Genomic DNA, 17,144 nt, shown 5'->3' on the forward strand with positions numbered 1-17,144 from the left:
TTCGATGGGCAGAGTGGCCTAATTCTGCTCTTGTATCTTATGGGCTGGTGGTCTTGCAAGGTGTAACGTTGCCTCTGTCTCCTGGGGGTTGTGTGGTGTGCTGCCATCACAGGTGGAGAACTCGACCCTGAACTCACAGAGCGCGGCTCTTATGGGCCAGAATGCAATGCTACAGAACGCGCAGTCGGCGGTGGAGAACGAGCGGGATGGCCTCGCCCAGCAGAAGGAGGAGCTGAAGGTGGCCCACGACTCCCTGTTACAGGACCACGAGCGGCTAATGGCGCTGAACGGGCGGCAGTCCACCGAGTGTGAGGCCCTCATCGCCCAGCAGGCCTCCTTCAAGTCATCGTACAGGAGCCTGGAGACTCAACACAAGGATCTGGAGATCAGGTAATGAATCCAAATCGGGTTCTTCTCACTGACGTGAGCTGTGAAGTTCATCCAAATCGGGTTCGTCTCACTGACGTGAGCTGTGAAGTTCAAAGTAATGTCAAGGTAAGGTGATGATCGAAACATGCCAGCATATACTACCCTGAGATTCATTTCCCTGCAAGTGCAAAAGAAGACAAATCTTGTGCAAATATTAATAAGAAAACCTAAATAAATAATACTGAGAACATGAGGTGTAGAGTCTTTGAAAGTGAATCTGTAGGTTGCGGTATCAGTTCAGTGTTTAGGTGAGTGAAGATACCCGCACTGTTTCAGGAGCCTGATGGTTGTAGGGTGATGTGGGACCTCCTGTGTAATGTAGAAGTGAAAAGAGAGTGTAGAGCCTGGACAGTTAAGGTCCTTTGGTGGATGTTGCCTTCTTGCGGCAGTGCTCCTTATAAATGTACTGAATGCTGGGGAGGGTTTGCCTGTGATCAACTGGGCTTTATCCAGCACACTTTGTAGAGTTTTCTGTTCCTGGGCATTGGTGATTCTGTACCAGGCCATGATGCAGCCAGCCAGGATACTCTCCACTCTGTATCTATTGAAGTTTGTTCTGCAGCAGCATTATAGTCCAGCACATAAAACGTTACTTTCAGCTACAGTAAGAAATATAAAAACTTAAGTATGTCATTCAAAAAGAGAGCAAAATCCTGAGGTCTCAGGCCAAGATCCTGCTTTGGTCCTGATGAAGGGCCTCAGTCTGAAATGTCAGTTGCTTGTTTCTCTCCATAGCTGCTGCGAGGCATACAGAGTTCCTCCTGCATCTCGTGTGTGTGTGATGCTCAAGATTTCCAGCATCTGCAGAATCTGGTGTGTTTCTAGAAACTTAAAATGCCATAATCATAACAAGAGTCAGGTTTATAATCACTGACTTAAGTTGTGATACTTGTCATTTTGTTGCAGCAGTACAGTGCCTGATATAAAACTTGCTGGAAGTTACAATAAGAAATACAAAAAATAAATGTGGCAGCCCAGTAGCGTAGGCGTTAATGAAATGAGATTACAGCACCAGCGGGCCGAGTTCAATTCACATTGCTGTTTGTTTGGACTTTGTATGTGTGGGTTTCCTCCCACATTCCAAAGACAAACTGTGGGTAAGGTGTATCGGTCACATGGTTGTAACTGGGCATCGCAGGCTCAGCTTGTTGAGCTGGAAGGGCCATTTACTGTGCTGTGTCTCTAAATAAAATCAATAAATAAGCACGAGAGGTTCTGCAGAAGCTGGAAATCCAGAGGAACACACACACAAAATGCTGGAGGAACTCAGCAGGTCCGGCAGTATCTATGTAGATGTCTTGGGCCAAAACTCTTCAGTCTTGATGAACCTTTCACACAAGATCGAGGAGCTGATTATTGCCTTGAAGAGGAGGAAGCTGGAGGTCCATAAGCCAGTTCAGATCAGGAGAGCAGAGCTGAAGAGGGTCAGCAACTCGTTCCAGAGGGCTCATTTCAGCACGCGAGTGCCTTTACAAAGAAAGTATGGCAGGGCCTCCATTCTCTTAGAAGTTTACAAAGATTCAACATGTCATCTAAAACTTTGACAAACTTCTATAGAGGTGTGGTGGAGAGTATATTGACTGGCTGCAACACCGCCTGGTGTGGAAGCACCAATGTCCTTGAACAGAAGACTGGATATGGCCCAGTCCATCACACGTAAAGACCTGCCCCCCATTGAGCACATCTACAAGGAGCATTGTTGTTGTAGGAAAGCAGCATCCATCATCAGGGACCCTCACCATCCAGACCATGCTTTCTTCTCACTGCTGCCATCAGGAAGGTGGTACAGGAGCCTGAGGACCCAGACCACCAGGTTCAGGAACAGTTATTACCCCTCAACCATCAGGCTCTTGAACCAGTGGGGTTACTTCACTCAACTTCACTTGCCCCATCGCTGAACTGTTCCCATAACCTATGAACTCATTTTCAAGGACTCTTCATCTCGTGTTCTAGATATTTATTTATTTATAGATATTTTGTATTTACTCAGTTTGTTGTCTTCTGTACATTACACTCAAGAGGGAAGGAGAGGCTCACCCTGCCTGCTGGTGTTGCAGTGTGAGTCTCCATGTTGGCTCCCACGGCCGTAGTGGAGCCCTGGTGTGACTGCTTTGCCCTCTCTGTGCGCAGGTACCTGGGGCTGCTGAAGAAGCAGGTCGAGGTGGAGCAGCTGGACTCAGAGCTTCACGCCCAGAGGGCGAGTCTGCAGCAGGAATCCAGGAGGAACACAGCCATCACGGAGGAGAACAGACAGCTGAAGGCTGATGTGAGCAGGTGAGCGGCCGGGTACACGGGTGGACAGTTCAACGGGGCTGAGTGCACACGAGGAGACGGGGCCTAATCTCAAATAGGGGCAGAGCCTAGAATTTTCACAAATGTGAGGGCGGAACCTAGCCTCAGCATTCAAATCGGGCAGAGCCAGAGCCCCTACTGACAGGTAGGGGCAGAGCTTGGCTCATTCAGCCAGCCGAGATCAGAGCCTGGTATTCAAGTTAGAATGGAGCTGAGAAGGTTGTACAGTCAAATGTGGGTGAGTTTGTTATGAACAGGTGGGGGTTGGGCCTGTGTGAGCAGAAGTGAGGGGTGAAGCATATGAGGACAGGTGAGGGTGAGACCTGTTCTGGACGGCCTGTGGGATAAGGTGTGTGAGGACAGCTGAGGGCTGGGGCCCATACATTCAGGTGTGGGTGGGACCTATGTAGGAAGTTCAGGTGTGGGCTTTATGAGGGAAGGTATGGTGGGGGGGAAATTCCTGTGTAGGAAGTTGATGGGTGAGGTCTATGAGGGAAGGTGTGAGGAGAAGGGGTGTTGCTTAGGATGCATTGGTCGGAGTCAAGACTGCTCATTGCTTGCCCTGGTGCCTTTTTAAAAGCTGAATCATTTCACTCTACAAAATGCTTAGACAGCCAGTGCATACACAGCAGGTTCCCAGACCAAGCTAGTGACGAACTGCCAAACTGGATAAGGAATAAGCATTGACTGGACACAAGGAACTCGACTTGAGGGAGCTCTGTGGTCTATTCAAGTGACTCCCTCACTACCCCACCGAGTGACTCCCTCACTACCCCACCGAGTGACTCCCTCACTACCTCACCGAGTGACTCCCTCACTACCCCACCGAGTGACTCTCTCGCTACCCCACCGAGTGACTCCCTCACTACCTCACCAAGTGACTCCCTTGCTACCTCACCGAGTGACTCCCTTGCTACCTCACCGAGTGACTCCCTCACTACCCCACCGAGTGACTCCCTCGCTACCCCACCGAGTGACTCCCTCACTACCTCACCAAGTGACTCCCTTGCTACCTCACCGAGTGACTCCCTCACTACCTCACCAAGTGACTCCCTTGCTACCTCACTGAGTGACTCCCTCACTACCTCACCGAGTGACTCCCTCACTACCTCACCGAGTGACTCCCTCGCTACATCACCGAGTGACTCCCTCACTACCTCACCGAGTGACTCCCTCACTACCTCACCCAGTGACTCCCTTGCTACCTCACTAAGATTCAAGATCGAGATTTATTTATCACATGCACACTGAAGCATGCATTGATTGTGTTAACGACTAACACGCCCAAGTTTGTGCTTGGGGCAGCTGGAAGTGTCACAACACTTTCCAGCGCCACCGTAGCATACCCGCAGTGTTGAGCAGGACAACACAGAACACAACAAGCAACAGCAAAACAAGCCTCTTTCCTCCCTCCCACCCACCAGTTAGTCCTCCAACCCCAGTACGGGCCTCTGAGAGTGTTAAGTTTGATTTGAACACAGCCCACTCCAGCCGGACCAATCTCCCTTTATAACCAATTACCTCCAATCCTTGTTAGACTCCTCTGCCCTCATGTCTGCCTCTGGGCAGTGGGGTGCCCAGTGCTCTGAGCTGTCCTCTAGCGGGGTGCCCACGTGAGCTCCCCATTCCTGCACCCCCTCACACAACTGACCGGGAGGCCGCGCACTTTGTGTTGCAGGCTGCACTTGCTGAACAGCGCGCTGAAGGAGGAGTATGACCGGCTGCAGGGCCTGGCCAAGGAGTGCAAGAGCAGTCTGAACAGCAGCAAGCTGGAGCTGGAGCACTGGAAGGCCCAGTATCACGAACTGAAGGAGAAGCACCAGAACCTGGACATCTCGCAAACCAAGATTGGGAATCACTGTGAGGTAATATCAGAAGGAGAATGAAGGGATTAACGTTTGGCTCTGCGCCTGTACTCACTGGAGTTTAGAAGACTGGGGTGGAGGGGGCGAATCTTATTGAAACCTAACGAACATTGAAAGGCCAAGATGGAGCGGATATGAAGAGGATTGTTCCTTTAGTGGGTGAGTCTAGGACTAGAGAACACAGCCTCAGAATAGAGGGATGCCCATTTAGAATGGAGACGAGGGTGGCAAATCTGTGGAGTTGATTGCCACAGATTCCAGCACGTCCTTTTTCAAATAGGAGACACATAAATTCTCACAGTGCTCCAGTGTGACCAATGCTTTATAAAGCCTCTGCCTAAACCAAGAGATTTAATTTAATTTGGCACATTGTTCCATACAAGCATTTTGTTCTGAAAGGGCCTGTTAATGTGCTGTACTAATGTAACTCATTTAGCCTTATTAATTCTATTAAAAATCCTTCCCAGGTCCAAACGTCTTGATTAATTCTTGAGCAGTGCACCCATTCATCCACTGGTGACAGTCCTACTGTGTCTTGGTCCCATTTGAGTTGGGTAATCTGGTGATAAGGATTGGAGGGTTATGGGCTGAGTGCACGTAGGTGGGACTAGGTGACAGTAAGCATTTGGCACGGACTAGAAGGGCCGAGATGGCCTGTTTCCGTGCTGTAATTGTTATATGGTTATAAAATTATTAACTGGTACATAGAGAACAGAGGCAGGCCATTAAAAACAAAAGATCCACACACAACAAACAGTCTGCTCGAGGAAGGCAGTACCTCTGGGGGAAAGGAATTGTTAATGTTTCAGGTCAAAATGCTACTTTCATGTGACCCCTATAATGTGTATAGAGTACAACAGAGCCACACAGCAGCCCACAACAAGTGCCAGGCCTTTCAACCTACTCCATGATCCATCTAACACCTCCCTCCTACATAGTCCTCTGTTTTTCTTCCTTCCATGTATGTCAACATCATTATGTGCTGTGTCGTATAACATGGGCAAAAGACCGTGATTGTTCTTGGCAAATTTTTCTACAAAAGTGGTTTGTCAGTGTCTTCTTCTGGGCAGTGTCTTTACAAGACAGGTGACATCAGCGGCTATCAATACTCTCCAGGGATTGTCAGTGGTCACATAACCAGGACTTGTGATGTGCACCAACTTCATGGCTTTAGGCAACTGTGATCGAGGGGGGTGGGGGGGTTAAGCAGGTGCTACACCTTGCCCATAGTGAGCTGAAGGCTAGTGGAGGGAAGGAGTGCCTTATACTTCCTTTTCTAGGGACATATTAACACCCTGCCATCCATGTGCCTAGGAGGTTTTTTAAATGTCCCTAATGTATCTGCTTCTACCATCACCCCTATGAGGGCATTCCATGCACCCACCACTTTGTGTGTGTAAAAAAAAATCCTGACATCTCTCCCTATATTTTTCTTCAATCACCTTAAAATTGTGCCCCTTCCTATTAGCCATTACCACCCTGAGACAAGTCTCTGGCTGCCCACTTGATCTCTGCCTCTTATCACCTATACACCACGACCGTGCCAACTTTCATCGTCCTTCACTCCAAAGAGAAAAGAGCTCACCCAGCCTATCCTCACAAGACGTGTTCTCCCATCTAGGCAGCATCCTGGTAAATCTCCTCTGCACCTTCTTAATCCTATAATGTGGATTAACTGAACTGAACATAGTACGCTAAGTGTGGTCTAACCTGGGTTTTATAAGCTTGCGACATTACCTCAGGGCCAAAACAACATTTGCCATCTTATATTTATATATTCCAGAATGTTAATAAGTTTACTTGCTGATAGCAAACTATTCTGAGCCAAGAACTTTGTAATCTTCCTCAGGCGCTTGTTGTCAGAACCCTTCAAGTTTGGGCTGGGGAGACAGACTCTAGTCTCTGCCTCCATTTCTCACTCTTGTTCTCTTTCTCTGGTCTTTGCAAAGCTGCTGACTCAGCTGAAGAGCAACCTGGAGGAGGAGAACCACTTTCTGCTGAGTCAGGTTCAGACGCTGAATCAGCAGAACCAGAACCTCCTCGAGCGGTCCATGGAGAGCAAGGATCTGTACCACGAGGAACAGAAGCAGTACATGTGAGTCAAGGGCTGACACGGCCTCTTTTCCTTTTCTCCTAGTTTTCCTGTGCGACAACATTCCCACGTCAAATATATTGCCACATGCACACGTACATATACGAACAGGTGAATTAAAAGTTTCTTACAGCAACATCACAGGCATGTTCACAAGGAAAACAAATTGCACAGAACTTTTACAAGAAAAAAAAGTAGAACAAAAAAATTTTTAGTATAAAGTGGTGGAAGTAGCCGTGGTGTTGCTGAACTGTAGTGATTGGGGTCTGGATCAAGAAGCAAATGGTTGAAGAGCAGTAGCTGGGGTGTGGGACTTCAGATTTCTGTATCTCCCCTCGTTTCTTGTTCTTGTTCAATGACATTCCCAAAGTCAAGTTTATTGTTGTCTGCACAGGACCATAAATGTACAGGTGCAATGAAAACCTTACTTGCAAAAGCATCACAGATACAGAGTATCAGATAAGCAGCATTCACAAAGTAAACAAATTACTCATTTTAGAAAAAAAGAACAAAAGAAACGGAGTCCATTTTAGTGAAAAGTGGTCATAGAACTGTACTGATTAGGGTTTTGCTGGTTAGTTCAAGAACTAAATGGTTGAAGGGCAGTAGCCATTCCTGAACCTGACAATATTGAATCCAGCAAGGCTATGTGAGAAGAACTTAAAAATAAGAAATTAGTGATCACTTTAATGAAATTATACTATTGACTCACCAAGAATGAGCAGAGCAAATAAGGAAATTGTCAACAGTGTAGGGGAACAATAAGATTGTAATGGTAGGTCATAAAAAGACAATTACTCCAAGTACTACTGTAATTGGATCATGAGTCGAAGTTGAGTTTATTGTCATCTGTAGGTGACACACAGATGCAATTATAAACTTGCGTGCAGCAGCATCACAGGCATATGTCATCAGATAAGCAGCATTCACAAGCAAAACAAATTGCATGGAGCATGGTGTAGGCAGAATTGTCAACAGATTCATATACACAACTTTTACAAGAAAGAGAACACAAATAAACAAAGAAGTCAATTGCATTGCGAATTGATCAGAGTGGTCATTGAGTTGTTACACCATGGTAGTGATTAGGGTTGTGCCAGTGGGCTCAAGAACCAAATGACTGAAGGGAGGTAGGTGTTCCTGAACCTGGTGGTGTGGGGCTTCAGGCTTCTGGACCTCCTGCCCGATGGTAGCTGCGAGAAGATGGCATGGCCCAGATTAATCTCGAGTTTGAGACCAGTTCGAACACCCTTTAATAGGTTTTGGTGGAAGGACAAGAAACAGCAAATCCTGATCTTTGAGAGGTCACTCTCAAATCCTCCAGTCCTTGTGACTGCTCCAGCTGCATATGCACAAGATTACACTGGAATGTAGGAATTTTCCTGACATGGTACAAGAATGGAAACATCAATGCCCATGAATGGAAGATCCTACAAAAAGTTAATGGATACAGCCCAGTTCATTACAGGCAAAAATTACTCCCCCCCCCCCCCCATTTACAAGGAGTGCTGCATCTTTCATCAAGGAACCCCACCATGCAGGCCATGGTCTCTTCCTGCTGCTGCCATCAGAAAGGATGTACAGAAACTTTAGATCCCATACCAGCAGTTACAGGAATAGTTATTACCCTTCAACCATCAGGCTCCTGAACCAGCGTGGATAGCTTCAGTCACCTCAACTCGAACTGATTTCAAGGAGTCACTTTCAAGAACTCTACAACTCATGTTCTCAATATTATTTATTTACATTTAGTTTTACTAATGCACCTTGTATTGGGTCACTAATAAGGCCATTTTAAGAGTGCATGAGGCAATCACAATCTGGAGTTAAACAGAGGCCTCACCAGCTTCTTCCATTCAGTGAATCAGACAAGCCCAATTGCTTCTTGGACATTATTACCCTTGTAAATTTTTTTAAATTCTTGTTTTCTCTTTAGTAAAACTTAAATTCCATAGGCAAGACATATTTGATAAGGGCAGTGTGGTTTATGTGGTCTCTGATAAGGACCCATGCAGGAAACTGATTAAAAGTTAAAGCTCTTAGGCATCAGACACATTGGCAGATTTAAACTCGCTTCAAAGGATCATTATTCCCACTATCTGCAGTACTGGTTCAGTGATGTACCGGTGAGATACACTTCGCATTCCACGAAAACCTGTCAAGGTGTCAAATGAAGAGGCAGATTAGATATATATATATAGCATCTGTGCTTGGAAACGTACAGTCAAATGCATTGTTTTGTATTAATGACCAACACAGTCTGAGGAATGCTGGGGGCAGCCCACAGGTGTTGCTATGCTTCCAGTGCTAACATAGTGTTCCCACAACTCACTTATCCTAACCCGTACGTCTTAGAAAGATGGGAGGGAACCGGAGGAACCCACACAGTCAAGGGGAGAATGTACAAACTCTTTACGGACAGCAGCGGGAATCAATCAATCACGGGAATCTGATCAGTGATTGCCGGCACTGTGAAGTGGTTGCACTAACCGTGGCATCCCCATGTTACCATGGAATCTGGTAGGGACGTAATCAGAGCTATTGACTGGGCAACCTGGTGGTAATATCCTTGAAAATACATTCAGGATCCCCTCTGAATCGCATGTCCACAGGCTTTAACCTTTATGGGTAGAAAGCACAAGATCAAAGGTCAAGAATCAACTTTATTCACAAGTTCCCACCTGCCTCAAAAGGGCAACAATTATACCATTGCCTAAGAAGATTAGTATGAGCTGCCTTAATGACTATCGCCCAGTAGCACTCCATGAAGTGATGAAGTGTTTGGGAGGTAGGTCATGGCTAGAATTAACTCCTGCCTAAGCAAAGATCTGAACCCACTGCAATTTGCCAATCATCATAATAGGTCTACAGTGGACATGATTTTGTTGGCTCTCTGCATGGCCTTGAATCACTTGGACAATAGAAATATCTATATCAGGATGCTGTTAATTGACTATAGCTTAATGTTTAACATTCACCATTTCTACAGTTATGATCAAAAAGCTACAGAACCTGGGCCTCTGTACCTCCCTCTGCAACTGAATCCTTGACTTGCGAAGCAGAAGACCACAATCTGTGTGATCAGATATAACATTTCCGCATTGCTAACAATTAACACTAGTGCTCCACAGGGACATGTGCGTAGCCCACTGCTCTGCTCTCTCTGCACCCATGACCATGTGGCTAGGCATTGCTCAATTGCCATCTATAAATTTGCTGAGGATAGAACCTTTGTTGGTAGAATCTCAGATGTTGACGAGCAGGCATACAAGAGTGAGAAATACTGATTCTGATTGGGATTCATAAACATTTATAGGGAGCAGGTGGAGGAATGGGGTTGAGAGGAAAATTCAATCAGCCGTGATTGAATACTGGAGAAGATTTAATGGGCCAATTCTGCTCCTATGTCAAGGATCAAGGGTGTGACATTCATCAAAAAACATTCAACAATTGAAAAGAATTATATAAAATATAGCAATTAAAATAAACATGTGGAATAAAATGTGCATAAATACCAAAATAGCAGCATGCACAGTGCCTATAAACAGTATTCACCCCTCTTGGAAGTTTTCATGTTTTATTGTTTTACCACATTGAACCACGGTGGATTTAATTTGGCTTTTTTAACACTGATCAACAGAAAAAGACTCTTTCATGTCAAAGTGAAAACAAATTTCTGCAAATTAGTCTAAATGTATTACAATTATTAAACAAACTAATTGATTGCTTAATTATTCACCCCTTTCAAGTCAGTATTTAGCAGATGCACATTTGGCAGCAATTACAGCCTTGAGCCTGTGTGGATAGGTCTCTATCAGCTTTGCACATTTTTCCCTGTTCTTCTTTACAAAACTGCTCAAGCCCTGTCAGATTGCATGGGGAACATGAGTGAACAGCCCTTTTCAAGTCCAGCAGTAATATCAATGGGATTGAGGTCTGGACTCTGACTTGGCCACTCCAGGACATTAACTTTGTTGTTTTTAAGCTATTCCTGTATAGCTTGGCTTTGTGCTTGGGGGTCATTGTCTTCCTGAAAAACAAATCTTCTCCCAAGTCACAGTTCTCTTGCAGAGTGCATCAGGTTTTCCCCCGGGATTTCCTTTATTTTGCTGCATTCACTTTATCCACTACCTTCACAAGCCTTCCAGGGCCTGCTGCAGTGAAGCATCCTCACAGCAGGATGCAGCCACCACTATGCTTCATGGACAATATGCTTTTCATGATGTTCAGTGTTTGACTTCCACCAAACATAGCGTCTAGTCTGATGGCCAGAAAGCTCAATTTTGGTTTCATCAGGACATAGAACCTGCTTCCAGCTGATTTTAGAGTCTCCCACACGCCTTCTGGCAAACTCTAGCTGAGATTTCATGGGAGTTTTTTTTCAACAGTGGCTTTCTCTTTGCCATTCTGTCATAAAGCTGCGACTGGCGAAGAACCCAGGCAACAGTTGTTGTAAGCGCAGTCTCCCATCTCAGCCACTGAAGCTTGTAACTCCTCCAGAGTTGTCATAAATCTCTTGGTGGCCTCCCTCACTAGTCCCCTTCTTGCACTGTCACTCAGTTTTTGAGGACAGCCTGCTCTAGGCCAATTTACAGCTAAGCCATATTCTTTCCATTTCTTGATGATTGACGTAACTGTACTCCAAGGGATATACAGTGATGTGGAAATTTTTTTGTATCCATCTCCTGTTTTGTGCTTTTTAACAACCTTTTTGTAGAGATGCCTGGAGTATTCTTTTGTCTTCTTGGTCTAGTTTTTGCCAGGATACTGACTCACCAGCAAATGGACTTTCCAGATACAGGTGTATTTTTTCTACAATCAATTGAAACATCTTTACTGCATGCAGGTGATCTCCATTTAGCTAATTATGCAACTTCTAAAACTAATTGGCTGCATCAGTGGTGATTTGGTGTGTCATATTAAAGGGGGTGAATACCTATGCAATCAATTATGAACTGAAAAGCTCTCACAAGAAATTAGCACTGCTTGTCCCTAAATTGGAATTGCAGAAGACTACAAGACCATTACGCTTAAAAGTAGAATTAAGCCACTCAGCCTATGTAGGCTGATTTACTATCCCTCTCAACCCCATTCTCCTGTCTTCTCCCAGTAACCTTCGATGCCCTGGCTAATCCAGAGCCTATCAACTTCAACTTTAACTGTACCCAATGACATGGCATTCAAAGCTGGCTGTGGCAATGAATTCCACAGATTCCCACCCTCTGGCTAAAGATATCCCTCCCCATTTCTGTTCTAAAAGGATATCCTTCTATTCTGAAGCTGTGACCTCTGGCCCTAGATTTCCCCCACTATAGGGAGCAGAACTTGGAGGCTTGTTCTTGGTTGACATCAAAACCTCAGGAATCCTGTAATAATCCATTGTTATACTTTATTTCCCTTTTCAGAGACAGGTTAAACTCCCTTCGAAGGCAAAAGGAGAAATTGGAAGAGAAAATAATGGACCAGTATAAATTCTATGAGGCAACTCCAAAAAGGTAACGCCTTACATTGAAAATTAAATAGCCTGCGAGGTGCCTCTGTGTCACGGGTAATGAGCGAAAACCCTCCCTCAATGCGGACGAGACTGCTGATGAGGGTGGTGTGGTTTATGTGGTCTTCCTGGACTTCACTAAGGCCTTTGATGAGGTCAACTTGGGAAAATGGTTAAATGTTGAAGCTCACGTGATCCGAGGCAAGATGGCAAATTGGTTGCAAAGCTGTCTTTGTAACAGAAGGTAGAGGGTAATGGTGGAGGGCTGCTATTGTGATTGGAAGTCTGTGGTGTACCTCAAAGATCAGTACTGGTGTCCCTTACTGTTTGTTACAGGATCATAGAGCACTGCAGTGCAAAAGGGCTCTTAGCCAATGCTGAACTATTGTTCTGCTCGGTCGCATTGACCCTCACCTGGACCAGAGCCCTTTGCAATCCCTCCAATCCCTCTCGTAAATGCTGCAATCAAACCCACATCCACCACTTCTACTAGAAGCTTGATCCACACTCACATCAGCCTTTGAGTGAAGAGGTTCCCTCCTCAGATTCTCCTCAAGTACTTCACCTTTCACCTCTAACCTATGAGCTCTAGTTCTAGTTTCACCCAACTTCAGTAGAAAAAGCCTGCATGCATTTACCTTCTCTATACCCCTCTTCATTTTATATACTTCTATCACATCTTCCCCCTACTCTCATATGTTCCGGGGAATAAAGTCCTAATCTATTCAACCTTTGAATGTAACGCAGCTCCTCAGTGCATGAGCAATCTAGATATGAGCTAAAATTAGTAAGTTTGCAAATGATACAATGGTCTGCAGTGTTATTGATAGTGAGGAGGATAGTCACAGTGTCATACAGACTGGAAACAGGCCTTTTGGCTCAACAGGTCCATGCTGACCAGAATGGACTAGGCAACTATTTGATATTCATCACTTTGTAAGATACTGGCAGATGGAACCTAATCCTGATAAATTTAGGGTGATTTTGGGAGTACTACTGAGGGTAAAGTATACACAATGAACGTTACATCCTTGAGAAGTATTGAGGAAAAAGGTTCCCTAAAGATAACAGCACAGCTGGATAGGGTGGGTGTGTTTTCTTCGAAGTGGAGGCAGCTGAGAGGATGCAGTGATGAAATTACCACTGTTTCTTCAGGCTTTCATTATGTCCGGCAGCAAAATAAGATTCTCTTTATGGTTGGTAACAAGTTATTTGTTTTTTTTCCCTCAAGGAGGAACAACTGGGTGACTGCAAAGGCATTGGTTAAGCTCATGAAACCAAGAAAGGAGAGTGCCAAGAAGCAGGCCGTCGAAGGGCAGGCCCGCCAAACGGAACCAGCAGAGGTAGCGACTGAGCCGAATGCTTCTCAGGGACAGGGAGCGAGTCTGGACGGATCCTCACAAGGGTCCAACTCACTGGAGGAACCACCTCCATGTACACCCAGTAAAGGTAAGGTGGAGTAGTGAGTGGTGATCCTTCATGGAATGGCCTGAACCTAAGACTGGTTCATTGGCTTCAGTGCTGTCACCTGTTCAGTGTATTACTGAGTTTCATCAAGTCATCCAAGGGATGTTTCTGCATTGACCCTGAGTCTTCCTGTGTTCACTTTGACTGTTCATTGATTTTATTTTTGTTGTTTTCGGAACATGGACGTCACTGATTAGACCGCCCCAAGTTATCTGGAACACACTGAGTAGTTGACCATGCAGCCTTAAGACTGAACTCGTGGAGCTGGGATTGGAAAGGACCCCATCCTTCAAAGGTCTGGTCTTCACACTCCGAGTCAGTACTTAACTGCCCATCCCTAATTGCTCCTGAGAAGACAGGGGTGACCTGCCTTCTTGAACCGCTGCAGTCCCTGAGTTGTGGGTATGCCCACAGTGCTGTTAGGGAGAGAGCTGCAGGATTTTGACCCAGCAAACGGTGAAGGAACAGCGATATATTTCCAAGTTAGGGTGCTGTGTGGCCTGGAGAACAATGCTTTGACTGCTTTCGTCCTTCTTGCTGGTAGAGGTAGTGGGTTTGAAAGCTGCAGTCTTGGTAGTTGCTGCAGTGCATTTTGTAGATGATGCAGACTGCTATCACTGCTTCGGAGTGAGTGATTTGTTATGGATGGGGTTCTGTCAAAATTGAACTGGGATTGTATCCCCAGAGATCATGTTGAGTTTTTGCCACATGTTGGTGACTCTTGCCTAGTCCTGTCTCAAGTTTATTTAGTAATGAGTAACATCAGCTACCGCTGATGGTTCTGAACCAAGGTGTCAAAGAAGAGACTGGTGTGAATTTAGAGACTCAGCAATTCCTGCTTCATAAGATTAAAAATTGTTCCCATTAAGAGTGTGATAAGATAGACTCTTGACCTCACAATCTACCTCATTAGGATCTTGCACCTTACTCTTTACCAGCACTGCACTTTCTCCATAGCTATGAAGCTTTATTCTGCATCAACGCACTACATCAGAATCAGGTTTATTATCACTGACACGCGCCATGAAATTCGCTGTTTTGCACCAGCTGTGCGGTGCAATACATTAAAAAAACTATAAATCACAGTAAGTAATATATATTTTTACTCTATGTTCTGGTTAATTGGGGCACACTGGAAAAGTACATTTTGGCTCAATTAAGTGGCTGCCCCAATTAGCCAAAGTTTCATAGAAATAGTTAAAAAGGTACAAAAAAGACAAACTAGTGTCTGAATAACAAATTACATATTAAATGAAAAACAGAACAAATGAGACCTGTCAATCTGATTACTAATAGTTAGTAATCAAGGAATTCATCCAATGCACACTGCTGTGTTCTTTTGTTTGACTGTAAATGAACAAAATCCGTGTGGACATCTAGTGCAGAAAATCCCTAGTGCTTTCATATAATGCTATCAACGATTGCATCCTTCAGATCCTCATTTTCATTGTAATATTCAGGATGATTGTTGATACCTTCAAATTCTTCATAGTTCCTAATTTGTAGTGAAATAATTTCATTTTCACTCCCAGCCATTTCTGCAGCAAGCAAACCAGTTTGGAATTGTTTTATTGTTTATTACTCACCAACATTCAGTGACAGAAATCACTGCTTTTTGAAAAAGAACACATGCACCTGATGCTATTTAAGAACCATTCACTCTAAGTACGGTGTAGTGTCTAATGGCCGCAAAAGTGCACATGACCGATGCTAGTTAGAAACTGATTGGTAACAGAGTCTTGCCCTATTGTGGCACAGTCCCAAATAAAAAACAGGAATTTTGGCTATATTCTTGATGAGAGAGAGAGACACACACACACACACACACACACACACACACCTAGATAAGACTTTCAGTGTGTCTCCATGCTTGTGACAATAATATTCCAACACCAATACCAATTTCTTTGGGACTTGCTGAGACTATAAGCTCCCACTAGTCTCCTGTTTATTGTCCAGCCCTGTCTGATCTCAAGAAGCTGCCTTCTTGAGTTGCTGCTGTTTAACTGTGAACCTTAAAGTAATGGTACAACTGGGAAATGCACCAGTTTCAAGGAGTTATTTGTAATGTTTGGGTCTGGAGTCATGTAGCTGTGATAATGATACAGCTCGGAGATCCACCAGTCTGTTTCAAGGAATTAACCTGTCAGGATTGGATCTGGTGTCACAAATAGGTGTAGCTGTGATAATAGTATAACTGGGAGGTCCACCAGGCTGTTAGATGTGTGGGGTGGGTTTGGAGTCACACACAGGTCAGACAAGTGTAAAAGCAGCCGGTCTCCTCGCCTGGTGGAACCAGCTGCATGTTTAATTAATAAAAATGATTAATAACAGTTTTCATTAATAATGAACAGTTTTCAAATGCCAGATTACTAGAACCAGAATCAGATGCATTATCACTGGCATGTGACATGTAATTTGTTGCTTTGTGGCAGAAGCACAGTGCAAAGGAATAAAATTGTTATAAACTGCAAAAATAAATAAATAGTGTAAAAATGAATGATAAGGTGGTGTTCATGGACTATTCAGAAATCTGAACACAGTGGGGAAGAAGCTGTTTCTAAACTGTTGAGTGCTGGTCTTCAGGATCTTGTACCTCCTTGATGGTAATGAGGGAGGACACATCCCAGATGGTGAGGGTCCTTAATAATGGATGCCACCTTCTTGAAGCACTGCCTTTTGAAGCTGTTGCCAGTGGTTAGGAGGGTTGTGCCAGTGATGGAACTGGCTGAGTCTACAGCCCTCTGCAGCCCCTTGTGATCCTGTGCATTGGAACCTCCATTGTCAGAATGCTCTCCATCATCGTACATCAGTAGAAATTTGCTAGGGTGTTTGGTGACACCTAAATCTAACAAGTTGGAGCTGCTGGCTTGCCTTCTCCATGATTGCTTCGATGGGCCCAGGAGGCATTCTTCGAGGTGCTGATGCCCAGGATCTCTAAGCTGCTGACCCTATGCACCACTGACCCTTCAAAGAGGACAGGCGTGAGTTCACCCTGCACCCCTCTCCTGAAGTCTACAGTCAGTTCTTGGTCTTGCTGACACCGAGTGCACAGTTGTTGTGACGCCACTCAATCACGTATCTCACTCCTGTGCGCCACCTCATTGCTCTCTGAGGTTCTACCACAACAGTGGTGTCACTGGCAAACTTATGGATGACATTTGAGCCAAGCAGTACATTTAGAAAGCAACACACACAAAATGCTGATGGAACACAGCAGGCCAGGCAGCATCTGTAGGGAGAAGCACTGTTGACGTTTCGGGCCGAGACCCTTCGTCAGGATAGTAAGAGATTTGAACTCTTACTATCTTTCCTTTCAGTTAGTCCTGACGAAGGGTCTCGGCCCAAAACGACGACAGTGCTTCTCCCTACAGATGCTGCCTGGTCTGCTGTGTTCCACCAGCATTTTGTGTGTGTTGCTGGAATTTCCAGCATCTGCAGATTTCCTCGTGACTACATTTAGAAAATAATGTTTTTGTAAAGTTTGCATTATTATTACTGAAGTGAT

The 17,144-nt window shown here is 44.9% G+C and overlaps 1 protein-coding gene across 2 annotated transcripts in view; it reads left to right on the forward strand.

Annotated features, from left to right (window-relative positions):
* ccdc88c (coiled-coil domain containing 88C) overlaps positions 1 to 17,144 on the forward strand; it is a 230,042-nt gene that overhangs the window by 172,989 nt on the left and 39,909 nt on the right. For both annotated transcript variants that reach the window (XM_059960992.1, XM_059960988.1), the window contains exons 20-25: positions 113 to 390; positions 2,560 to 2,703; positions 4,400 to 4,586; positions 6,536 to 6,681; positions 12,084 to 12,173; positions 13,401 to 13,618. In XM_059960992.1, the coding sequence (XP_059816975.1) occupies positions 113 to 390; positions 2,560 to 2,703; positions 4,400 to 4,586; positions 6,536 to 6,681; positions 12,084 to 12,173; positions 13,401 to 13,618 (1,063 nt within the window). The remainder of the gene's footprint in view (positions 1 to 112; positions 391 to 2,559; positions 2,704 to 4,399; positions 4,587 to 6,535; positions 6,682 to 12,083; positions 12,174 to 13,400; positions 13,619 to 17,144) is intronic.

This window comes from Hypanus sabinus, chromosome 2 (genome assembly GCF_030144855.1).
Source record: "Hypanus sabinus isolate sHypSab1 chromosome 2, sHypSab1.hap1, whole genome shotgun sequence".
Taxonomy (NCBI): Eukaryota; Metazoa; Chordata; class Chondrichthyes; order Myliobatiformes; family Dasyatidae; genus Hypanus; species Hypanus sabinus.